Source organism: Hoplias malabaricus, chromosome 4, assembly GCF_029633855.1.
Source record: "Hoplias malabaricus isolate fHopMal1 chromosome 4, fHopMal1.hap1, whole genome shotgun sequence".
In the NCBI taxonomy this organism is placed as follows: Eukaryota; Metazoa; Chordata; class Actinopteri; order Characiformes; family Erythrinidae; genus Hoplias; species Hoplias malabaricus.
Window position 1 is genome coordinate 2,440,563 of NC_089803.1, and position 27,798 is coordinate 2,468,360.

The 27,798-nt window shown below is 42.9% G+C and overlaps 1 protein-coding gene across 1 annotated transcript in view; it reads right to left on the reverse strand.

The window, feature by feature from the left end:
• Positions 1 to 26,998, reverse strand: part of LOC136694205 (zinc finger protein 420-like) — a 190,093-nt gene extending 163,095 nt beyond the window's left edge. The window contains exon 1 of the mRNA XM_066667585.1: positions 25,409 to 26,998. Coding sequence (XP_066523682.1) covers positions 25,409 to 26,998 — 1,590 coding nt within the window. The remainder of the gene's footprint in view (positions 1 to 25,408) is intronic.
• Positions 26,999 to 27,798: the final 800 nt, after the last annotated feature.

Below are 27,798 nucleotides of genomic sequence, written 5' to 3' on the forward strand. Positions count from 1 at the left end.
TGTGCCCCTGGTGTTATTTTAATGCCTCAAGCTGCATTGTGCTGGGCGCAAAAATAGTGAACCCTTTTGTTTACCAGATTCGCTGTACTGCATAGCCCCATAGCCCCTTTAGATGCATGATCTTTCCCATGAGACAATTTTGCAAAATAGGGAAAATAAGCAGAGGATAGGCAAGGCCTACCATCTAAAGCTTGCCACATTCCATCCTTGAAAATACAGCCTGCTTTGCGCCAAGCAGAACGCTCTGCTTCTGAGGCCTGCAAGGTTAGTTCTGTGTGTGAGAGTGTGACAGGGTGGGGCTCCGGAACACAGGATTCCTGAAAAAGAGAAAACATTAGATTTCTTTTTTTTTTTTTTTGCTGCTTCATCTGCAAAATGTGTGATGTGCAATGTGTTTCTATGTGGATGTCAGAAAAATTCCTGTAGAATCATATCATTCAAAATCAAACACACAGCATTATGCATTATTTGGAGTCAGTCCAAATATTCACAGTCTTACCCTCAGCCAGTTTACATGCCTCTGTGAGAGCCACCGATTCAGCTGCTTGAGCTGAGAATGACCCTGGCAACCTGCCAGAACACAAACACTCATGCAGAGACACAATAGCCAACTTGGTTCTTTCCACAAGTGTCATGGGACCCATTAACAAACAAATTAAAATCAGTGTTAGGAACTGGAATATCCTTTAAAACAGTTCTCCAGGAGCAGACCTGAGAGATGGCTGTCAAAAATCATGAGGTTCTCCATCATCCTGTGTAAGGAGCAGGCTTTAGAATTGTGTAGCACTGAATAGTAACATTCAGCAGTTAAAGCAACAAGGCAACAAGTAACCAGCGTGCAGCTGACAAATTACATGTTTTCTGTTCTACCAAACATCATTAACACCTCATGTTGAACCACCAACATCAAAAATTTTTTAACACCATATCTCTGGAAGCTAGGATCGCCAGTTTTGCTGGAGAAATATGCACCTGTGCATATTAATATTAATTATAAACAACCCCATGAGAACACAACAATGCATCATTATCTTCATGACATGCTTCAGCATCAGACAAACACACCAACAAATACTCTATGTACTGAAGATGTGCACTGCCTCCTGGAAAAATAAATCCTTAAATCAGCCTTAAGGGCTGCATTAAAAATAATCAGTGATTCTGAATAACCCTGAGGCAATCGGGTCCATGTCCACAATTTACCCTTAAATGAAAATGCCAACCAGTGCTGGATTTCTGGGTGCCCCGGAATGCTGAAGAACGCATTCACTAAATTAATCACAAAAAAAGTGCTGTTAACAGGTTTAACAGGTGCCTGGGATAAGAATCTCAGAATTTACTGCAGGTCTTACACAAGTCTCCACTCTCCAGATTCCCCCTGAAGCACTGAATTGTATTATTCTTCACCAAATAAATTAGGGTATGAACCGCTGAATTAGGGCAGAGAACAATCACACCAGCAGTGACGAGTGAATTGAACACTGATGTGATGCCCTCAATAGTGACGCGCTTGAGCAGCTTTTTCGGTTGATAGTCCCTTTTAGCATTAACTACTACAGGTTGGGCGCATATCATCATCCCCAACTTTATATTTGCACTTTGCATATCAGCAGTCTGGGATACAAGTCCCTGAACAAACAGTTTAAACAATTGCTTTTGTGAAGGTGAGAGGATGATCTGAGCCATGAAGTGACAACCCCCCCCACCCCCACATACACTCATTCATTCATTCATTCATTATCTGTAACCACACATAGACTCAGTATATATTAAATTAAATTTACACATTAAATCCCTAAATTCCTGAATCCCTGCCCAGGAGATTAATTGGGCGAAACTTTAGAAAATAAAAATGCCTTTTTTTTCTTCTGTCTGCATGGAACATCCTAAAGACTCTGTTACTACATCTGTAACTTTGGCCAGACACCCCTTATGATGAGGTCTAATTGAAAAACATGAAGCTCAAAAGTGGTTGCTCATGAATCTATCATCATCATCATTTTCTTCTCCGCTTCTCCATTTCAGGGTCGCGGTGGCAACAGGGCGAGCAAAGAAGCCCAGACGTCTCTGTCCCTTGCAACATCCACCAATTCCTCCTGGGGGATCCCAAGGCGTTCCCAGGACAGCCGGGAGATATAATCCCTCCAGCGTGTCCTGGGTCTACCTTCCAGTTGGACGTGCCTGGTATACCTCCAGTGGGAGGCGTCCAGGAGGCATCCTGATCAAATGCCCAAACCACCTCAACTGACTTCTCTCAATGCGAAGGAGCAGCGACTCTACTCCGAGCTCCTCCCTAGTCACTGAGCTCCTCACCCAATCACGGAGAGTACGCCCAGCAACCCATCGGAGAAAGCTCATTTCGGCCGCTTGTATCCGCGATCTTGTTCTTTCGGTCATTACCCAGAGCTCATGACCATAGGTGAGAGTGGGAACGTAGACTGACCGGTAAATTGAGAGCTTTGCTTTATGGCTCAGCTCTCTCTTCACCACAACGGTGCGGTACAGTGACCACATTACTGCAGACGCTGCACCTATCCTACGGTCAATCTCACCATCCCTCTTCCCATCACTCGTGAACAAGAACCCGAGATACTTGAACTCCTTCACTTGGGGCAGGTTCTCACCCCTTACCTGAAGGGAGCATGCCATCTGTTTCCGGGAGATAACCATGGCCTCAGACTTGGAGGTGCTGATCCGCATACCGACCGCTTCACACTCAGCTGCAAACTGCTTAAGTGAACGCTGGAGGCCTCCGTGCGAAGAAGCCAGAAGAACAACATCGTCCGCAAAAAGCAGAGATGCCACCTCCTGAGCTCCTCGACGGAAGCCCTCCTGTCCCAGGCTATGCCGCGCCACCCTGTCCATGAATATCAGGAACAGGAGTGGAGATAAGGCACAGCCCTGACGGAGTCCAATGCCCACACTGAACAAGCCTGACTTACTACCAAGGATGCGAACACAACTCAAACTCTGAGTACAAGGACCGTACGGCTCGCCGGAGCGACCCTGGCACCCCATACTCCTGGAGCACCTCCCACAGAATCTCTCGGGGAACACGGTCATATGCCTTCTCCAAATCCACAAAGCATGTGTAGAGTGGAGTAGCAAATTCCCACGCCCCCTCAATCATCTGTGCAAAAGTAAAGAGTTGGTCCATAGTTCCACGGCCAGGACGAAATCCGCATTGTTCCTCCAAAATCCTAGGTTCGACTATCGGACAGATTCTCCTTTCCAGCACCTTGGCATAGACTTTCCCCGGGAGGCTGAGAAGTGTAATGCCACGATAATTGGCACACTTTCTCCGGTCCCCTTTTTTGAAAATAGGAACCACCACCCCGGTTTGCCAATCCAAAGGCACCGTTCCTGAGGTCCATGCGATATTGTATAGGCGTGTCATCCAAGACAGCCCCACAGTATCGAGTGCCTTCAGTAACTCTGGGCGAATCTCATCCACTCCTGGAGCTTTGCCACTGCGAAGCTTTTTCACCACCTCAGTGACTTCAGCCAAGGAAATGGAATCTGACCCCCCAGACACTTCTGGCCCTACCTCCTGTACAGGAGGCATGTCTCTCGGGTTAAGGAGTTCCTCAAAGTGCTCCTTCCAACGCCCAACAATACGCTCAGTCGAGTTCAGAGTTTCACCATCCTTGTTGAGCACAGCTTGGACAGTGTCCCCCCTCCCCCTCCTGAGCTGTCGGAGTGTTTTCCAGAACCTCTTTGAGGCCGCCCGGAAGTCATTCTCCATGGCCTCTCCAGACTCCTCCCATGCTCTGGATTTTGCTTCAGCAACTGCCACAGCTGCAGCCTTTTTCGCCTGCCGGTACCCATCCGCAGAATCGGAAGTTCCCCGAGCTAGCCAATCTCGAAAAGCCTCCTTCTTCCGCTTGACAGCTTCCCTCACCCCTGGTGTCCACCAACGGGTTCTTGGGTTGCCGCCATAACAGGCACCGACAAGCTTTTGACCACAGCTACATGCAGCCGCTTCCACAATGGAGGTCCGGAACAGTGTCCATTCAGACTCCATTCCCCCTACCTCCTCCGGAACATGTGAGAAGTTCTCTCGGAGGTGAGAGTTGAAATCCATCCGGACAGAGTCTTCTGCCAGCTTTTCCCAGCACACCCTCACAATACGTTTGGGTTTACCAGGTCTGTCCGGCAGCTTTCCCCGCCATCGGATCCAACTCACCACCAGATGGTGATCGGTTGACAGCTCAGCCCCTCTCTTTACCCGAGTGTCCAAAACATACGGCCTCAGGTCAGAAGACACAACCACAAAGTCGATCATTGACCTTTGGCCCAGAGTGCTCTGGTACCAAGTACACTTATGAGCAATCTTATGTTCGAACATGGTGTTCGTTATGGACAAACCATGGCTAGCACAAAAGTCCAACAACATCACACCACTCGGGTTTAGATCAGGCAGTCCGTTCCTCCCAATCACTCCTCTCCAGTTTTCCCAGTCATTGCCAACGTGAGCATTGAAGTCCCCCAGTAAAACAACAGAGTCAGTGCATGGAATCCCCTCTAGAACTCCAGTCACTGCCTCCAAGAAGGCCGAATACTCTGAGCTGCTGTTCGGTGCATACGCACACACAACAGTCAAAGTTTTCCTCTCTGCAAGCCGGAGCCGCATTGAGGCAACCCTCTCGTTTACTGGGACAAACTCCAGCTGTACAGGCGCCAGCCGGGGACTTGTGAGTATCCCCACACCTGCCCGGCGCCTCTCACCCTGTGCAACTCCTGAGTAGGAGAGAGACCAACCCCTATCGAGGAGTTTGGTTCCAGAGCCTACACTGTGTGTAGAGGTGAGCCCAACTATATCTAGCTGGTATCTCTCAACCTCACGCACCAGCTCTGGCTCTTTCCCCCCCAGTGAGGTTATGTTCCACGTACCAAGAACCAGTTTCTGCTGACAAGTTCCTCGACGCCAGGGGCCCCCTTGCCCCCGCTCTGTGCCCGATGGGCATTGCACCGCACCCCTACTCTGGATCTTGCGGGTGGTGAGCCTACATGATCCTCCCACGTTGCCATTTCGGGCTGAGCCCGGCCGGGTTACGTGGGCTGCCCAGCCACCAGGCGCTCGCCGTCGGACACTACCCCCAGGCCTGGCTCCAGGGGTAGGTCCCGGTAACCCTTTCCCGGGCAGGGTACACTGAATTTTAATGTGTGTACTCATAGGAATGCTTTTGGATCATGTTTGTCTGGATCTTCACTCCAGACCTGTTCGCCATGGGAGACCCTACTGGGAGCTAACAGCTCCCGACGACATAGCCCTGGAGGTCATGAGACCACACAAGCCCTTCCGCCACGACAAGGCCCTGATCCAGGAAGGGCTCATGAATCTACTAAAAGCTAAATTCTATCCTTGCTACTGTCTTCTTTATTCTAAGCATGACAACATAAGAATCCATCCATCCATCCATTATCTGTAACCGCTTATCCAATTTAGGGTCGCGGGGGGTCCAGAGCCTACCTGGAATCATCGGGCGCAAGGCGGGAACACACCCTGGAGGGGACGCCAGTCCTTCACAGGGCCAACATAAGAATCAGTTTGTGTTAATAACAAAAATTGTTCACTTATCGATTCTGGTGTTCATCCAGGCACTCCATCCCTGTCCAGCTCCTCCACCCCCAAGGCCTCCTCTCAGTCGGAAGGCTCCATTGCTTGCAGGGCTTGTCTCTGGTCTCTGTGTCTGTTGGGACAGTCTCTTATGAAGTAATCAGGGCTTCCACAGACAAAACACTGTGCTTCTGCCAGTGCTGCCATGGCCTCTTCCGCATCCTTGAACCCTGCCTCAAACTCGGTGCGATCTCCTTTTTTCTGGCTTTGGGCTTTACGCTCGGCTTTGTGATTCTCTCAAGCGTGTCTAGAGAGGGAGGGCATGGGAACAGTGTCTCTGCTTCTTCATCAGTCTCGTCCTCTTTTGCCCTTATCTCTTGCGCTGCCTGGATGGGAGGGTCCCTTAGCGGAGTCTGCAGCTGTTGTTGAGCGGTTGTTTGTGTCACGGTGGGTGGAGGGAGTGCAGGTGAATGCGGAGGAGGTGCTGAGGCCTCTTTTATCTGCTTCTCAAACGGCTCTGGAAGTTTTTTACAACACCCACACCCACTAAGCTGAATATTTTGTCTGAGTATTTCAGTCTCCTGTTCTTTATGTGTTAATTCATCTGTCAACAATTCCAACTGGTTTGGACTGAAGCTTCCTCCCTCAGGAAACCCCAGTTCAACCCATTCTTCCATCTGCCTCACAATGCTTGGGCCATACTCCTTCAGCATGTATCTGTATTGTGATGCAGCTTTTTTAATTTTATCTTTTTCCTCAGCCTGGTTCTGTGCCGTTTTGCTGTAACAAAACCCCATAATTGTATTTTAATATAAATCCCAAGTTAGTTGAATTAATTCATCAAAATTGAAAGAAAAACCCTTTATTTGTATATATATATATATATATATATATATATATATATATATATATATAATTTTTTTTTTTATTATACCAACCAAAGGTTGATAAAACGCTTTTTTTCTGTTTCTCTCATAGAAACAAACCAGACGTCACCTGTATGTTCCTCTTTAGCGGACTCTTTCTAAAGGCACCTTACTCAATAGAATATCCTGCCCTAGGAGCTCGTCAGCTCTGGAAACATAAAATCATCAACACCTTACTGCGTTTCAATCGGTGTTCCCTCCTGGCGTCCCGTGCCAAGTTCATTTTCATCGGTGCCGGTGGACCCAAAACAGAGCCACCTCCCCACTCTGGAGGCTTCTGGTGGATAGCTTGATTTGCTCTTTCAATCCGCCTTTTTTCCCTGCTCGGAAGACACCACACACACGAAATATCCCGCACAATGAGCCCCCAAATTGTTATGGCGAATCTAAAATTAATCTCTAAGTATCACCAGGAAGGAAGATCAATGCTCAAAGAATTCTTTGGGGAGAAGAGAAGAATAAAGACATGCAGTCAAAGATTCTCTCCTATCTCTCGAGATTATTGAACAAAGCCAAGCCATATATAGGACCCCAGTCATGTAAACCATTTGGGTGTTATTACATCATGTCTCATTCCATCAACTCAAACATTCCCTTATTGGTGCCTCATTATCTCCAACTTTATAGCTGCCAGGAAAAATGGTGAGAGATGTCCTTCAGTTGTTGACTGCCTTCCTTCTAATCTGCTCAGCGCCTTCCTCCCACAGGTCACCATATCTACACAATGAAATAAGTCCCTTCAAGCACTAAGGCCTACATAATTTAGTAGGAATTAATCAAGAGTTATCAATACCATTACTCCCTGAATATATTGTATCATTAATATAAATTATTAGTTATCATTAACCATTACTTATTAGTGTTAATCTGCATTTTTCCATCACAATATATATATATATATATATATATAATTAGCAGTTTCTGCGGGCGTTATGCTCGTTTACTCATTGGTGAAGGAATAACGGAGAATATCGCGAGGATATTCTATGCGGAATTTCAAAGTATTAAACATGCTGCGGTTTATATAAATAATTTTAGAATATGTTCAGCTCTTAGTTAAAAAAAAATCCTGAAGATACCACTGAGTTAAATATTTGTATAATAACTTCTGCAGATTCAACCCATGGATTTTTTGATTGTCCAACAAATAAATAAATAAATAATAATAATAATAATAATAAAAGTGTCTCACGAATAGCACTCCTAGGGCTGCAACTAATGATTATTTTGATAATGGATTAATCTGTAAATTATTTTTTCGATTAGTCGATTATTAATCAGATATAAAGACAAGCCAAATTTGGTTTCCTGTCTGTTACTAGCATATTCAGGATACAATCAGTGAGAACAGCTGCTTGCTGTGGTGTGCAGATCTTCTTCAAAACATTGTCAGCAATGCTGGGCTATTTTTATCTGAGGTGAGAGAGAAAGTGTAGATATTAACATACATCTTTTTTAAGTTAATAACTACTGATCTAAAATGCAGACAACAATGCAGGCAAATTGAAATTACATAAATGGATATTGGGTGATGCTGCCATGTGCTAAGAATAAAAGGGAAATTAACCAAACACATATGATCAGATATTGTTAAGATATTTAAGATTTTAGAGAACTAATGTTGTAATTGTATAAGGAACACACAACCTACCATTATTAAAAATTAGCGTTTACATGAAGAATTAACCCAACTGTTACATTAATTTTATATTTATCGATATTTAACAGGGGCAGCACGGTGGCGCAGCAGGTAGTGTTGCAGTCACACAGCTCCAATGGGAATTGGGTTCAATTCCCGCTCCGGGTGACTGTCTGTAAGGAGTTGGTGTGTTCTCCCCGTGTCCGCATGAGTTTCCTCCGGGTGTTCCGGTTTCCTCCCACAGTCCAAAAACACATTTTGATAGGTGGTTTGGCGACTCAAAAGTGTCCGTAGGTGTGAGTGAATGTGTCTGTGTTGCCCTGTGAAGGACTGGCGCCCCCTCCAGGGTGTGTTCCCGCCTTGCGCCCAATGATTCCAGGTAGGTTCTGGACCCACCGTGACCCTGAACTGGATAAGCGGTTACAGATAATGAATGAATGAATATTTAACAGTGTATGTAATGTAATATACACTTGGCTGTGATACTCAAACACTAACACGCAATGCCAGTCAGAAAAGACCTTGAAAAAGGCTTTAAATATATTATTTAAAAAAAAATGTTTGGATTTTTTTTTAACTCTGAATGTAACTGCGGCCACATTTAAGGTGGAACGGAAAACTCGCTAAATACAAGAGTGGTATAAATTTACTAAAAATTAGACATCTTGTTTAACTACTCTAGCAGGCTCTAGTGACACAGAGTGAGAGAAAAACTAACGTCGGTAACGTTAGCTTGACTAAAACTACGGCTTGTTTTGGAACTGCTGGTAGAGCTGACACATTTAAGGTGGAAGAGAAAACTCGGTGGGTGCTAAGGCTTGTTCGCTAAATGCAAGTGGAATATGAATGTACTAAGAAAAACAAACGTTGTTTAACTACTCTAGCTAGCTCTAGTAACATTGAGTGAGAGAAAAAGTAGAAACAACTTACTATACTTAATCTCTTTCACACATAGCTCCAACAAGCTTCCTTTTCAGATGCTCATGCAGTGATGTTGTGCTGCTGTGCCATGCGAGATCAGCTGTGCACATTTTGCACCTAACGCTGTTCCTTGAAGGCGTTAATGTGAAGTGTTCCCATATTTTTGATGACTTGGGTCGTACATTTTTCTCTCTGCTTGTGCTAACATTATCCTCTGCTGTGACTGCCTTCGCCATTTTTCAAATCCTTCTTCCAGATTTTGTCACGTGTAGCAACTGTACCTATGTGCATAATTACTTAGACCCAACTAATCGATTATTAAATTAGTTGCAAACTATTTTAACACTCGATTTTATTTGATTTAATCAATTAGTTGTTGCAGCCCTAAGCACTCCCATATTTTGTTCAGTTTAATAAAATTAATATCAGATGTGTTCATATTCATGTCCTCAAACTGAGGTAAGAGCACTTTTACGGAGAGCGATGTCTGCCGAGCGTCAGACTTGAGACGTTCAGGGGACGTTTAACTACTGTTTTAAAGGAATTTGAATGCAAGTTGCTTTCGGGTATATTTTTAAAGACGAGGATTGAGTTAAAATGATAAAAGTGCTTTTTAGAAACCACACAGATTAAACCGACCCCATATGATGACTGAGGCTACTAAAATATTTTCGCTACGAACCTCACAGGTCCATCAACGTCGAATTAAAACTCAGGAGAATTTACCTCGCAGTGGGACTGCCGTGAGCGTCAAAATTTTATGCAATAGGTCACCTTCGGTGTGCATTTACTGACTCCAAGTGGTTCTGCCCAAGTTTCAAAACAGGATGAATTGGGAATGAGAATGGAGTGAGAGGCAAGTAATTGATTGTGAATGAGACTGAATGAGTGGGAGTGTTAGCAGCTGAAATTCCTGGACCAGCTGTGGTAAGACAAAACTCCACAGCGCGGTGTTTAGGTGTAATTTCAGTCTGCACCCATTGTCCATCTCTAGCTGCACTCACGGCAGTGTTGCCATCCACACGATCCTCTGGTCTGAATCTGTGTCCCTTCACTGTGCGCTGCCCTGTTAAATCCTTAACCCGCTGTCTGCTGCCCGTACTCCCACATTGTAAAATATATATATATATATATATATAAATTTTACAGTAAATTACTGGCAGCACAGACACCAGTAAACTAGTGTAAATTTACAGTAAAAGTGCCATGTGTTAGCTTTCCCACTGTTCTAATCCTTCTAATGGGTTAAGTGCAATATTCTCACAGTTCAGCACTTGGGAGTGTTCATTTATTTATTAATTTATTATGTTAAACTTTTCTTAATCTATTTTTTACTGTTTCTGCTTCTTTAAATGCTTGAGGTGGTAATGCCCTAAGAATGTTTTCATGACACAAGACACAGATATTTTTACTTTTGTGTGGTAAGAAAATTTTGTTCCAGTGAAATTTTTACTTGTGGATGATTAATGGACATACTATGTGCAGATACATGGTAATGAACATTTTGTGTATTCAGGCTACATTTTCAGAAAGAAAATGTTAACCCTCCTGTTGTGTTCGTTTGTCAGGAACAGCAATGGTGTCAATTTGACCCGGTGCATGTTTAATTATCAAAAAGATGTCTGAAACAAAAAAAAAAACTAACAAGCAGTGTGAATATGTCATTACTAACTCCATTACTAATTATTCAATCAATATTTAGTGCAGTGGTGTTCCTTACCTCTAACAGGTAATGGTTCAATTAGGATATTCACTCGTTTTACATAAAAATACAACTTATTTAATGTTTCACCACTTTATTACTTTGAAAGACTGGCTGTCGATTCTTCCTTTGACTTACAGACCCCAGCCAGGATGAGGAGCCCCAAATATGCATATAAATGTGTTTTATTTAACATTACACTTGTATAGTGCCTTTCTAGAAACCCAAGGACACTTTACAATCAACACTCAACATTCAATCCACACACACACTGGCGAGAAGCGGCAGCCAAACGTGCAGCGTACTCTCAACCAGGAACGACCGTCCACCTGGAGGACTGCATCGGGCACTAGGGTTTCACCCAGGATAGAGCGCCAATCCATATCTGGGCACAAACACATTCACTCACACATACAGACATTCTTTCACATACACACTCATTCACTCACACACCAGGACAGTTATGAGAGAAGCCAATTCACCTAACCTCCATGTTTTTGGACTGTGGGAGGAAACCAGAGACCCTGGAGGGTTTGTCATTCATTCATTATCTGTAACCGCTTATCCAATTCTGGGTCACGGTGGGTCCAGAGTCTACTTGGACACTTCCTGCTTCCTTGCCGTTAAGACGCTTTGCTGCTTAGCTCTGCTATCTTCTATTTACTTATTTTTTTTTAAAATAAAGGAAAATATCTATTTTCTTTTATTTTTTTGAAACCTACTTGTTTTTCTGTGATACAGTATCTGAGCTTTTTAATATACACAAGTCAGCAGCACTACAAAGCCAAAACTGGATATCTTCTGCTTTTGATAATTTTTAAAGTAGTGCGAATGCTCAAGGAACCAGGACTGTTCCAACAACCAACACATTTTGTTCAACACACGTTACAGACTTCTACAGAGAATGTCAGCTTTGGAAATGGATTTTTGGAACCTGCTATCAGAGTTTAAGGACTGGCATGTCGGAGCTGTGCGAGGAGTAACAGTGAGTGAGAGTACAGACAGCGGGCTGAGGACCTAACAGAGCAGCGGACAGTGGAGGGACACAGATCCAGACCAGAGGATAGAGTGAATGGCAACACTGCTGTGAGTACAGCTAGAGACGGGCAATGGGTGCAGATTGAAGCTAGACCCAAGCACCGTGCTTTGTATATTTCACAGAATGTTACATGAAGCACACATTGTCATGGTCACACGCTGGATTTTGTTATCTCAAAGACTCAGCATATCAGTGACTGTGAAGGACGTCGCGTTGTCAGATCACTACTGTGTGTCCTTTGATATGTGAGCCTCACCAGTCATCAGAGACAGAAGAGTTTGTGTCAAGAAAAGGATTATAAAGGACTGCACAGCTACACTTTTCGTGAGTAAAATGTGCACTAAACCATGTGAACGATCCAACTCTGTTGATGATCTGCTGAATAGTTTTAATACCAAAATTGTTAGTGTTATGGATGAGATTGTGCCAGTTAAAATGAAGGCTATGTCTTGCAAACAGAAAGCACCATGGAGAAATGCTTGTGTTGTTCAAATCCAAAAGAGGGTGCGTCGCAAGGCAGAAGACAGATGGTGTAAAACAAGTCTTCATATTGACAAAGAAATCTACAAAGATAAGCTATGTGAATACAACGCCACCATATGCAAAACACGACAATCCTATTTCTCTAGCATCATCAACAATAACATTAACAACAGCAAAATCCTCTTCACCGTGGTCAACAGACTTACTAACTCACCCACACCAATGGCACCTGAATTAGTATCAACTGAGAGACGTTAAATGCTAAAATCCAGAATATCAGACAAGGGATTAGTACATCTATATCCAACAATGAGTCTGTACCCTCTCCATCACCTCATAACCACTTGAAGTCTTGACACACTACCAACCAATTTTTTAAAGAGTGTGTTTCACACTATAGCACCAGACATACTCCACATTGTAAACACCTCACTCATGTCGGGGGTCTTTCCAAGCTCACTAAAAACTGCAGTTGTAAAGCCTCTTCTAAAAAAGAAAAATTTAGAATCATCTCTGATAAGAAACTATAGGCCAATTTCTAATTTACCGTTCATTGGCAAAATCATTTAGAAAATAGTGTTCAGGCAAATCACTAGTTTCTTGTTCATTAACAGTAGCCTAGACAAATTCCAGTCCGGGTTCCGGTCTAATCACAGCACTGAGACTGCTCTAATCAAGGTAATTAATGACATCCGCTTAAATACAGAGGCTGGAAAGGTATCTATTCTATTAATTCTTAACCTTAGTGCTGCCTTTGATACCATTGACCATAAGATTCTTATAGATAGACTCGCAAACTGGGTTGGACTCTCAGGAACAGTCCTGGAGTGGTTCATTTCTTACCTGGAAGGCAGGAACTACTTTGTAGAAATAGAGAATAATATTTCAGAGAACATGCCAGTAACCTGTGGTGTCCCCCAAGGCTCTATTCTTGGTCCACTTTTATTTAATTTATATATGCTTTCTCTTGGCCAGATTCTACAGGAGTATGGGCTGTCCTATCACAGCTATGCAGATGATACTCAGATTTACATGGCCCTGTCCCCAAACGACTCTGGCCCAGTTGACTCATTAAGCAAATGCCTTGAACACATCACAAACTGGATGGGACACAACTTTCTGCAGCTGAATAAAGATAAAACTGAGATTATACTATTTGGGAATAGCACTGAGACACAAAGATTGGCTACGTATCTGGACTCGAGAGCCCTCAAATCTAAAGAACTGGCTCGCAACCTTGGTGTATTAATGGACTCAGATCTCAGTTTTAGTAGTCATATTAAAGCGGTTACTAGATCAGAATTTTACCATCTTAAGAACATCAGTAAGATTAGAGATTTTCTGACTAAACCAGACCTGGAGAAACTTATCAATGCCTTTCTTTCTAGCAGGATTGATTACTGTAATGGTCTCTTAACTGGACTTCCAAAAAATACCATTAAACAGCTTCAGCTGATTCAAAATGCAGCTGCCAGAGTTCTCACTAGGAGCAAAAGAAGAGATCACATCACCCCCATCCTCAAATCCTTACACTGGATACCAGTGTTACAGAATAGATTTTAAGGTATTACTACTGGTCTATAAATGTCTAAATGGGGTAGGACCAGCGTATTTATCAGATCTGCTACAGAGATATGACCCGAGCAGAGCTCTCAGATCTTTAGGAACTAGTCAGTTAGTCCTGCCTCAGGTCAAAACTAAACATGGAGAGGCAGTGTTTAGCTACTATGCCGCTTTTAAATGGAACCAGCTGACTGAGAATATTAGAAGAGCCCCGACTTTAGACACTTTTAAATCAAGACTTAAAACACTCCTGTTTGAGCAGGCTTACAGCTCAGTTTAAAATATTCTGCACTTTTCTGTAACGGCATTTTATTTCTTTTGTTTTACTGTCATTTTAAATTGTTTTAATCATTTAACTTTTTTATGTAATTGTCTCATTGGACATTTATGATTTTATTCTGGCTGTTAATTTAATTGTTTCTTTTTCTGTAAAGCACTTTGAATTGCTTCTGTATGAAAGGTGCTCTATAAATAAACTTGCCTTGCCTTGGAATACCCTGGAGGGGGCGTCAGTCCTTCACAGGGTGACACACACACACTCTCACATATTCACACCTACAGACACTTGAGTCACCAATCCACCTACCAACGTTTCTGAACTGTGGGAGGAAACCGGAGCACCTGGAGGAAACCCACGCAGACACAGGGAGAACACACCACACACCTCACAGACAGTCATCCAGAGGAAACCCATGCAGACACAGGGAGAACACATCACACTCCTCACAGACAGTCACCCGGAGGAAACCCACACAGACACAGGGAGTACACACCACACTCTTCACAGACAGTCTCCCGGAGGAAACCCAAGCAGACACAGGGAGAATACACCACACTCCTCACAGACAGTCACCTGAAGGAAACCCACACAGACACAGGGAGAACACACCACACTCCTCACAGAGATTCACCCGGAGGAAACCCATGCGGACACAGGGAGAACACACCACACTCCTCACAGACAGTCACCCGGACAAAACCCACACAAACACAGGGAGAACACGCCACACTCCTCACAGTCACCCGGAGGAAACCCATGCAGACACAGGGAGAACACACCACACTCCTCACAGACAGTCACCCGGACGAAACCCACACAAACACAGGGAGAACATGCCACACTCCTCACAGTCACCCGGAGGAAACCCACGCAGACACAGGGAGAACACGCCACACTCCTCACAGACAGTCACCCGGAGGATACCCACGCAGACACAGGAAGAACACACCACACTCCTCACAGACAGTCACCCGGGGGAAACCCAAGCAGACACAGGGAGAACACACCATACTCCTCACAGACAGTCACCTGAAGGAAACCCACACAGACACAGGGAGAACACACCACACTCCTCACAGAGAGTCACCCGGAGGAAACCCACGCGGACACGGAGAACACGCCACACTCCTCACAGACAGTCACCCGGAGGAAACCAACGCAGACACAGGAAGAACACACCACACTCCTCACAGACAGTCACCCGGAAGAAACCCACGCAGACAAAGGGAGAACACACCACACTCCTCACAGAGAGCGGGACTCGAACACACAACTTCCAGGTCCCTGGAGCTGTGTGACTGCGACACACTACCTGCTGCACCACACTGCCACCCCAATCAGAATCAATAGAATCAGAATTTAGCTCAAGATAGCCTTCGTCTTCAGACACATCCTCCTCTATTTCACAATCATGATCAATGATGACTTCCAGAGCCTCCTAGACTGTAATCCTTTTGCTTCAAGATCCAAGATGGCGCCGGTGTGTGTGGCTGGCCGTCTGCTGCTCTCACTTTGCCTTGTGTTGTTGGTGTTGCTAAGCTTTGGCACTTCACATGTGAAGTCTCTACTGGTGTATGATCGCCAGTTTCTCCTGGATCTTAGATATAATACCTGTGATGTAGGTGTTTTTAATCACAGTGGACAGAATCCTGTGCCCCCGCACCTATCGGGTATTCCGAATCACCTGCGCCGGGCCTCGGCCCAAACAATTCAGCGAAAGCGTCGCCGCCGCCGCAATAAACGTGGCGGTCGGCTAGTGAAACTAAAGGTCTGCCTCTCACAATCGTCATCCAGTTCCCGGCCACGACGTGGATTATCCCCCCAATTCGTTGTGTCCTGGCGTTTCCTGGAGCCCATCGGCATCGGCCGCTTCGTGCTCCTAATCTGTCTAAAGCACAGGCCTCAGCTCCTGCCAGGATCAGCCTTGTGAACGCCAGATCACTGGCAAATAAAACTTTTATCCTGAGGGACTTCTTCTCTTCTCAAAGCCTTGATTTTCTTTTTGTGACAGAGACTTGGATTGGTGCTGGTGAGTACAGTGCTCTCGTTGAACTTCTGCCGGCTGGCTGTGGTTATTTTAATACCCCGCGGACGTCAGACCGGGGAGGAGGAACGGCGACTGTTTTTAAAAATAATTTTAAATGTAAACAGCGCGCTGTATCACCCTCATTTTCCAGTTTTGAAGTCACTTTATTTGAGGTGGGCCGCTCTGACCTGGTGCTGTGTGCTGTCATCTATCGACCCCCTAAATACAATAAGGATTTCATAAATTACTTTTCTGATTTTCTGGCAGGACATATGCCGAAATATGATCGCATCCTTATCGTCAGGGATTTTAACATTCACGTCTGCTGTCCAGATAAACCGCTGGTGAAGGACTTTGTAAACATCATTGACTTTTAATTTAGTGCAGTATGTGTCCGGGCCCACACATGAACACGGACATACCTTAGACCTTGTTCTGTCTTATGTGTTGTCTGTGTTCAATTTAGAGATCCATGATGGTGGGTTTTCTGATCATATGCCTGTTTTATTTGATGTTGCTTTATCCTGTGCTGCTTTTAAACCTTGCGCTCCTGCTCGGCTTGGTCGGAGTTTTAACTCTTTCACTGCCGGTCAGTTCACCTGCGCTTTCGACCAGCTTTGTTCTCCTCCTGACTCAGCCTCTGTTAATACGGAGGAGCTCAGCTCCTGGTTTCACTCTTCCTGCCGAACCATACTGGACTCAGTGGCTCCATTAAGAACTAAACAGCCCAAAGTTAAACCTGAGCCCTGGTTCAATGACCGAGCGCGTGCAGCAAAGCAGAAGTGTCGCAGAGCTGAACGCCGATGGAAAAAGGATAAGCTGCAGGTTTCATTTCAAATGTTAAAAGACTGCTGGCGTTCTTACCAGAGCACTATCAAAGAGGTTAAGAGAGAACACTTGTCAAATATTATTATGGCAAATATTATTATGGTCATAAGCCACGTGTGTTATTTAAAACCATTGACTCTGTTCTTAAGGCCCCTCAGCCTGTCTGTTTGGAAGCATCTCCTGACATGTGTAATGACTTTCTGCACTTTTTTATTGATAAGATTCTTACTGCAAGAGCTCTTATCACAGCTCCTGCTGTTGACCCCTCTGACTCTGCCCCTTGCTTGGCTGTGTTTGATAGGTTTGAGCCGGTGACTCTGTCGCACTTGGAGGATGTGGTGGGCCATTTAAAGCCCTCAGGTTCTCCTTGTGATGTTTTGCCTCCTCACTTTCTAAAAGAGATTTTTCATACTATAGGGCAGCAGGTTCTGGCCATTATTAACAGCAGCCTGTCTTCTGGTGTTGTTCCTGTGAGTTTTAAACATGTTGTAGTACAACCCCTGCTCAAGAAACCTGGCCTCGACCATACTGTATTGGCTAATTATAGGCCTATTTCCAAGCTGCCTTTTATTTCAAAGATCTTGGAGAAAGTTGTTTATGCTCAACTGAAAGTATTTTTGGATGAGCATAATATTCTGGAGGATTTTCAGTCTGGTTTTAAAACCTTGCATAGTACAGAGTCAGCGTTGCTCAGGGTTTTCAATGACATTCTCCTGGCCAATGATTCTGGGGACCATGCAATTCTTGTCCTGCTGGATCTAACTGCTGCTTTTGACACAGTGGATCACAACATTTTAGTTTCCCGCTTGCAGCATCTAGTCGGCATTTGTGGTAGTGCTTTGGAATGGTTTAGGTCCTATCTGATGGACAGAACTTTGTGTGTGAGTTTTGCTGGCTCAGAATCCTCTTCAGCTCCCCTATCATATGGAGTTCCACAGGGTTCAATCTTAGGACCCCTCCTTTTCTCACTTTATCTGCTCCCATTGGGTTCTATCTTGAGAAAACATGGCATTGCATTTCACTGTTACGCTGACGACAGCCAGATATATGTCCCTTTAAAGAAGAAAGATGCTTTCTCGATTAAACCACTGTTGTTATGTCTCAATGACATTAAAGACTGGATGGCTTTAAATTTTTTACATTTTAACGAAAACAAAACAGAAGTGATGGTGTTTGGTCCCAGTGGTCCCTGTGAAGCCCCTCCAGTTGATTTGGGCCCCTTGACTTTGTATGTGAAGCCAACTATCTTAAATTTGGGTTTTAAGATGGACAGTGATTTTAAATTGGACCGCCAAATAGGCACAGTAGTTAGGTCCAGCTTTTTCCACCTGAGGCAGCTGGCAAAGGTGAAGCCAATTCTCTCACACGAGCACTTTCAAACAGTAATCCATGCCTTCATCACATCCCGGTTGGATTACTGCAATGCACTGTATTTTGGAGTCAGCCAGTCCTCCCTCAGACGTCTCCAATTGGTGCAAAATGCTGCTGCCCGACTCTTAACGGGATCACGTAAGAGGGAACATATAACTCCCATTCTGGCCTCTCTCCACTGGTTGCCTGTGCATTTTAGAGTACATTTTAAGATTCTCTTATTTGTTTTTAAATCTTTAAATGGACTCGCCCCACCTTACCTCACTGAGCTGCTACACCCCCACGTCTCTGCTCGGTGCCTCAGGTCAGCTGATCAGCTGCTCCTGGAGGTGCTGAGGTCAAAACGTAAGCTCAGAGGAGATAGAGCTTTTTCAATTGCTGCGCCAAAACTGTGGAATAGCCTACCATTACAAATTAGGCAGGCTTCTTCACTTTCAGTTTTTAAAACTTATCTTAAAACCCATTTTTATTCCTTGGCTTTCAACTCAGCATGAGACGTTTGTTTTGTTTTATTAATTTTATTAGTGTTGTTTTTATTTAAGTTATTTATTTTTCATTATTGGTTATTTTATTTTGTTTTAGTTTGTTTTATAAACATCTTTTGTACAGCACTTTGTTTTAACTGTTGGTGTTTTTTAAAGTGCTCTATAAATAAAGTTGAGTTGAGTTGAGTTGCTTCAACTGCTCATTTTGTAAAGGTTTGCCTGAGACAGTGTAATGTTGGTAGGACTCCCATGCAGAGAATCTTTTATGTTTTGCCCCTCCCCTGTTGAGTGTCCACCGAATGTGGGGAGTTTTCCCACGAGAACATGAATGATTCATGTCAAAAGTCATAACATCTGCACCTGTGTACGTGTGTGAGATTGGGCTGAAATATGTCTCACAGTTGCAAACAAAGAAATACTCTTGACATTTCTGACACCCTTTTACCTCCAGTTTGACTGCAGGGTCAAATTGACCCGAACAGTATCTATGTGATATAAACATACAGGGAGTGGCTGCAAATATGTGAGAGAAACCATCTTCATATTATATGTTGATTACACTAATTAAGGCAAGCAGAAGAAGTTTCACACTAAAAAAATACTTTTAACTGTTTTTCTAGATCTTAAAACTTTAAAACGAGTCAATTTGACCTGCAATATAACAGGAGGGTTAATATTGCAATAAATATTGAGATTGACCAATATATAAAAACTTATCGTGATAACATATTTGGCAATATCACCCAGCACTAGTATAAATGCAGAAAAAATGTAAATAAAAAAAGTTTAAACACAAAAGAGGACTCTTAAGAAGAAAAATACTGAATAATCACTTGATTATCTTGTTTCTACACTTGTCGTCCCTTTTTTTTCAGCTCCACTGTCCATACAGGAGCACTTCATAGTTCTACAATTACAGACTGTAGTCCATCTGTTTCCCTGCATACATTCTTATCCCCATCTCACTCTGTTCTTCAGCTCTCAGGACCCCCACAGAACAGGTGTGATGTAATGGTGGATCATTCTCAGAGGTGCAGTGACACTGACGTGGTGTTGTTAGTGTGTATTGTGCCGATGTGAGTGGATCAGACACAGCAGTGCTGCTGGAGTTTTTAAACCCCTCAGTGTCACGGCTGGACTGAGAATAGTCCACCGACCAAAAACATCCAGCTGACAGCGTCCTGTGTCAGGACTAGACAGTGAGTGGACACAGTATTTAAAAACTCCAGCAGCACAGCTGTGTCTGATCCACTCACACCAGCACAACACACACTAACACACCACCACCATGTCAGTGTCACTCCATAACTGAGAATGACCCACCACTACATCACACCTGCTCTATGGGGTTCCTGAGTATTGATGAAAATGGGGAAAGGGGGATTACAAAGTGGGCAGAACAACATATGGACTACAGTGTGTAATTGTAGAACTACAGAGTGATCCTGTGTGGTCAGTAGACCTGATAAAATTAACAATGAGTGTGGAAATAAGGTAGGTGTTCCTAATCCAGTAATCATTCAGTATAAAAGCACAGGGTAAACTAAAAAGCAGTAAATACCCTATGAATGTACTGTACATTATTTAAATTGTATAAATAAGCAGCAGCATGTACCTCAGATGAAGTCTCACTCAAATCCTGTATGCTTCCTCAACAGGGCTGAAACGTGTGGATTAATGGCCATGTTCTTTTGTGAGTTAGCTGCCCTGTCATTTTGCTTTTCCTTTGCCTCTGCCTGCTTTTGGTCCTCTCTTTGGATTGATACTGAAGAATATGAGTTAACATGCACTTTTATGAAATTATGATTATGCTGTGGAAGAATAAACCTGATGTTGATTTTTATGGAAATACGCCCAGGTGAGCTTTTATATAAAACAAATTTCCAAATTCAGATAAATGTTACTAGTAATATTCTAAACACCTTTTAGTATATGTGCCCTTTGAACAAAGCAGGAATTATTGGATGGTAGATATTAATGGTTGGTGGACTATTCTCAGTCCAACAGTGACACTAAGGGGTTTAAATCTCCAGCAGCACTGCTATGTCTGATCTACTATTATCAGCACAACACACACCAACACACCACCCTGGGAGTGTCGCTGCAAAGCTGAGAATGACCCACCACCCAATAAGGTGCTCTGTGGTGGTCCTGGTCATTAAAAACTAGTGTGATGGGGGAAAGAATGTATGCAGAGCAACAGATGGACTATATGCTGTAACTGTAGGACTACACAGTATTACAGTACCGAAAGTGGACAGAGAGTGTAGAATGGTGTAGTGGAGTATGGATCGAATAAAGAAATGAAAAGTTCTGAATGAAAGACTCTCCACTCTAATAAGGATTTTTTTTGGGACAGAACCCCACATTCCACAGAATTGTGTGTGTGCGTACAGACTCTGCTCCCCACCCCACACACACACACGCACACACCTAAGGTCTGCATCAAAGGACGCCTGGCTATGACCCCCTCCTCTAAAGATAACACACCCAGTTTATGATGCTTTTAGGCAAAAAGAAAATCAAACAAAGTGGTGAAGACTAGGATTAACAATCCAGTTTTATGACGAGCGGCGTCAAGATGGCAAACCTTATCGTATGCAAGATCAACAGATGGCTAACAGGATTGACCTCGCCCTGAACTCCTGTTAACCCATCCGCACAGGACGAACAACATGGACCAACAGCGACCCCAAGTGGACGTTTGCGAAATCACGTTTCGCCCTGCGGCCGTCTAAATACATAAAGGACTTAATCGAATTTTAATAAATATGTTTATGCAATATGTATGAATGTCACTCTCTGTTTTCCTCAGATGAACGTCTACCAACTAATGAAGTGATGTGTATTACTGTTTCAATCATGAAGGAAAGTTTCTGTCTCTGATTAGGAAAACGAATTAGTATCTAACCTCTAACATAATATTATAGTGGGATGTAATCGTAAAATACCCAAGATTTATATACATAGATGATTGATATTAATAATCCAGGACACTCATTGTGCTATACCACAAATATGTATAAGTAATTTTTGTATATACGTGAATCTTGTCTCTCTCTCTCTGAAACGTGAAACAAGTCATGTGAGCCTCAGACCCAGGATCCAATCAAAGGAAGGATACCTCCCAATTGGGCGTGACCACGCCACCTTTGTAAAGAGAGTGCCCGGCTCACGTCGCCGCCTCTTCTCGCTCTTCTAGCTTCCGCTCTTCTGCCGCTCTCCAGCGACCTTCTCACGTTGCGCTCACTCTCTTCAAGTGCGACGCTCTTCATTCTTCCTTACGCCAACGAAACGACTCTAAGAAGGACCACACTCAGCTCCAAGGGACGCCTTGTGCCAGTTAGCAGTGTTATACAGAAACTACAACGTAACGTCGAGTAACTCTAAGTAATCTTTTTGTAATCGTGTTTATGTTTTATCGCCCAATCTAAGTTTAATCTCACGACTGTTCAAAGCAGGTGAGACTTATTTTGGCCAGAATAAGATATCACCCCTGAGATTAGTTGATAGCGGATACGTTAGCGTTATACGCTGACTTCTGAGGGCATCGCTTCTGGAGACTCGAGTAATGAGCGAACGACTCTGAGACGCCCCCCCCCCCTCACTCGGGACAATCCAGCCAGGTCAGCAGTTCTCAGTGAAGGGAATCCCCCAACTGACGTCACCCCGTCTAAAGCCAAGAGTGTCTGACTCAACCTGGAAGGAATCCCCTTTCCAGCAAGCCTACCTTCAGGGACACGGGGAGGATAATAAGCAAAGACCCGGAGAACGGAGATTGAAACTGCGGGACCCGACTGCTCGGTGAAAAAAGGCAAAAAGAGTAAGCCAGCAAAATTTACTCACTTTTCAGAAGCTGATGCCTAATTAAGTCTCTTGATAAATTTATACACTACTTAAATCTCATTTAGTAACACATTAGTCAAGTCATATCGCCTAGACAAACTAGTTTGACCTGCGTTGAGCCAGTGAGAATTCCTAAGGTCGTGCTATGTCTAGTAAATAGTCTCTTTTCTGTTAATAAAAAATTACCATTGTTTGAAATAACAGTGTGTGGAGTCTGTTCATTAAAAGTCTGAAAATCCTGAAGAACTCACGTAGCGATGACAGTATTCACTCTCTAACTACTTGTTAATGTTTTGTCATTTAAGTCAATCATAATTATTATCATTAGTCAAAACGTCAGTAATCAGAAGAGTTTGAATAAGGTCAAACGCTACAAACACAATATATAAATATATATCATCATCATCATCATCATCTTCTTCTCCGCTTCTCCACTTCAGGGTCGCGGTGTATAAATATATATATTATATATATTTATATATTTTACAGTGTATACACAACATACACTACAATGGGTTTATGTAGATTTTAGGTGTACAAATAAGTTTTAAAGCATTTTTTAGATTATCATGCCCTTTTTCATTTTATGGTAAATATTGGGGCTTTTATTAAACATAAATTAACCTAAAATTAAGGAGTTTGAAAATGATGAGTGAGAAGATTATATTCATTACTGTATATGTTATGAGATCCATCAAGGAAAAAAGTGCTGAAAAAGCATGGGTATAGATTTGTTCTGTCCTTTTGGATAATATTGTTTCCAAAAGTTTGTGAGTTTTGGTTTAGACAATTTAAAGATTTTGATGTTAGCCATTGTGAAAGTAGCATATTAAGCGTTCATTTTTAGGTTTTTTTTTTAAATAAATAAAATGACAATATTATTTTTAAACACCACACAACAGTTACCATGAAATGACAAAAGAGTGGGAGAATGTTTGAATTATTAATTAAAATTATATGTTACACACACACATGGTTATAAAACATACTTGTATACCAAATAATTTGGATTGTAATTACCATATGTTTACCTTTACATGACTTCAACAATACAGGCAGCACCCTCTCGATTCTGGAGGTTAATGTTTTATTAACTGACCTTCAGTTTGTTAAAATAGCTAAATAAATGCAGCTAATTTCACTTAACCTAGCTAGCCACATACTTCTCAGATTATCATCAGTAAGGTTAGCCAACTTGCAGATTAATAAACGATAACTCAGGCATGCCCATTAACTTACATTCTGTACTTTATTTAATTTACATTGAGCCTGTCATCCGAGTACCTCAGATATGACGGAGTGGGCTTACTGAAGCCCCGCCGAGGCTTTAGCAGGCTTGCTAAGTAATATTAGAGGATTAAAGTGCTTTGAAACAAGTGGACAGCAACATATTTCTCTCATGAAACGAGACTTAAGTTGATAATTAAAGCTTCTACAATAAAAAAACTTAACAAGTTGCAAAGAAATGTAAATTTTACTCACCTTTATGACCGTGTACAGTGAAGCTGGAAGTCTGAGGTGATTTCAGGTCTGAGGTCAAAATGTCACGCGCTCACGTCCAAATTTAAAAATGAGTGTTGCATTAGACAGCCTACTGAGAGCAATTATATAAAACTCGACATATAATAAATGACTTTAGACTAAAATATATTAAACTTAAATGGAATAAAAACAGACAAGTTTATAAAACACCCTATTCAACACTTCTGCACTTATTTTTCTAAACAAGAACATATTTCTTACACTTCACTCTGTAAAAAATAAAGAAATAAAGTAACAAACAAGCAATTTGTGTCCTTACAAACTTGAAAAAGTAAATTTTAAAAATATTAATTTGTCATGATATCAAAAGATAACTCGAGTGACGCTTGTGAATTAAAAAACAGTTTAATATCCTACAGAGGGCAAACTAAAAGCATAAACATGAAAGTCTGAAGTCAAGCCAAAAATACAAACAATCAAACAGATCCAAAGGGCAAATCCAAAGAGAGAGAAATAGAAACAATAGAAAAGCTCTGAATGCACAGATAAGACAATACTCAAACAATCTTAACCAACACTGTATTTAAATACTCTGTCTAATGAGCATGAAGGAGAAACAGGGGTGATTGATATTCAGGAGATTAGGAACAGTGAAAAGATCTCAGATAAGTGGTGGTGGTCATGTGATACTGCTGAGGATTCTGGGAATACCATCCTTCTTGTTCATTTTCAGTGAGAGTCCAGAGAGTCATCAGATGATCATAGGATGGGAATCTTTAGAGCAAGATACACATTATTATAATGTTTGTACTCAGGACACTGTAATATCACCTGAGCGACTCTACTATAGACATAGATACAATATGGAAATAGACCAAATCATTATAATTCAGTTAGTTATAACAAATGCTTTTCCACGGTACACTTGTCTTGCTGCAGTGATAAGCAGGCATGCCCTTCATGGCGATCAGAATGAGGAGAACAGTCTGTCTGGATGTGTGCTGAGGTCCTGGTAGCACAGCCCCGTGACTCCTGGGCTCCATGAGACTAATAGCTCCACCAACACTGATCTTTCCCCTTCCAAGGGTATACAGTCCAGCCCCAGAAATAGGGAAGAATGGTGATGATGGAGGGCAGACGGGCAGTAGAAGCTCAATACGGAGTTGAATTGTCTCCATTTGGAGCATGGTGAAACACAACAATGACAGTGTGAATGAGAGGGTAAACAGGACCTGTAATAGTTAATTCTGAGGTGCACTGGTGTTTTTGGAGACTTCCCTGTTCAGTAAAACTCCTCCCACACTCTGAACAATGATACGGTTTCTCTCCTGTGTGAATGCGCTGGTGTCTTTGGAGACTACTCTGTTCAGTAAATCTCTTCCCACACTCTGAACAGTGATACGGTTTCGCTCCTGTGTGAATGCGCTGGTGTCTTTGGAGATGACCCTGTTGAGTAAAACTCTTCCCACACTCTGAACAATGATACGGTTTCTCTCCTGTGTGAATGCGCTGGTGTCTTTGGAGACTACACTGTTCAGAAAAACTCTTCCCACACTCTAAACAGTGATACGGTTTCTCTCCTGTGTGAATGCGCTGGTGTGTTTGGAGACTGTTCTGTTGAGTAAAACTCTTCCCACACACTGAACATTGATACGGTTTCTCTCCTGTGTGAATGCGCTGGTGTGTTTTGAGACTACCCGGTTCAGTAAAACTCTTCCCACACTCTGAACAGTGATACGGTTTCTCTCCTGTGTGAATGTGCTGGTGTTTTTGGAGACTTCTCTGTTCAGTAAAACTCTTCCCACACTCTGAACAGTGATACGGTTTCTCTCCTGTGTGAATGCGCTTGTGTGTTTTGAGACTAAACTGGTGAGTAAAACTCTTTCCACACTCTGAACAGTGATACGGTTTCTCTCCAACGTGAATGCGCTGGTGTTTTTGGAGATTACCCTGTTTAGTAAAACTCTTCCCACACTCTGCACAGTGATACGGTTTCTCTCCTGTGTGAATGTGCTGGTGTTTTTGTAGACTTCTCTGTACAGTAAAACTCTTCCCACACTCTGAACAGTGATACGGTTTCTCTCCTGTGTGAATGCGTTTGTGTTTTTGGAGACTACCCTGTTCAGTAAAACTCTTCCCACAATCTGAACAGTGATACGGTTTCTCTCCTGTGTGAATGCGCTGGTGTCTTTGGAGATGACCCTGTTGAGTAAAACTCTTACCACACACTGAACAATGATACGGTTTCTCTCCTGTGTGAATGCGCTGGTGTCTTTGGAGACTAGTCTGTTCAGTAAAACTTTTCCAACACTCTGAACAATGATACGGTTTCTCTCCTGTGTGAATGCGCTGGTGTATTTGGAGACTGATATGGTGAGTAAAACTCTTCCCACATTCTGAACAGTGATACGGTTTCTCTCCTGTGTGAATGCGCTGGTGCGTTTTGAGACTAAGCTGGTGAGTAAAACTTTTCCCACACTCTGAACAGTGATATGGTTTCTCTCCTGTGTGAATGCGCTGATGCGTTCTGAGATTACCCTGTACAGTAAAACTCATCCCACACTCTGAACAGTGATACGGTTTCTCTCCTGTGTGAATGCGCTGATGTGTTTTGAGAGTACGCTGTACAGTAAAACTCATCCCACACTCTGAACAGTGATACGGTTTCTCTCCTGTGTGAATGCGCTGATGTGTTTTGAGACTACTCTGTTCAGTAAAACTGTTCCCACACTCTCCACAGTCATACATTTTCCGTTTCTTTTCACTTGTCTGAGATTTCCTGTTGGATGTGTGAGTGTGGGGAGTATCCAAGGATGTTTTCTGAGAACTGGAGCTTCTGTCCTCCATATCCTCACATTTAATTCCTCCTGATCTCAACATTGTGTTATATTCCACTTGGAAATGTTTCTTGATGCACCTGTGGAAAAACTCTGGAACTTCCATGAACAACAGGAGCCAGAGAATGTATCCAAAGAGATGGTCTTCTGTCCTGGAAGACAATAAAGAAACAAAGATAAATTAGTCAAATTCACACTCCTCTGGCTCTTTATTGGTGACCAATAATCTCCTGAATTTATAGTCAGTTCCACCTTAATTACTGCTACTGAAACAGCAAAAATATATCAGTGTTGACAACTCATGGTGCAGGAATAGAGCAACATCTAGGGCTAGGCAATACAGGGGGTCCATACGTACATTCTGTACGTACATAACATACTGTAAGCACTTATCCTCCTCGATCCCGAGCCACGTAACCGTGTATTCTTCCGCCGCACACACCAAACAAGTTCGCGTTACGACGTTTACAATGTAAAACCAAGTCGAAACATGGCTTTATACAGTAAATGGGACATGTGTCGTAACCACGAAACATCATAACTCGGAACTGACGTAACCCGAGGACCTGCTGTATAAGTGCATATCAATATCATGATTAATTGTACATTTCACCACGATTACGATTAATGAATGATTATTTTGTTTTTGTATTTTTGACCCTCATAGTTCAGTGACAAGGTTTGTGCTGTAAATATGCTCCAGTATTAAATATGGGATTTTTTTTCTAATGTCTCTGGGAACTTACATTTAACTTCTTTTTGTTCAGTGTCACCCTAATTATACTCAAAACACAGCACGTCCAACCAGAC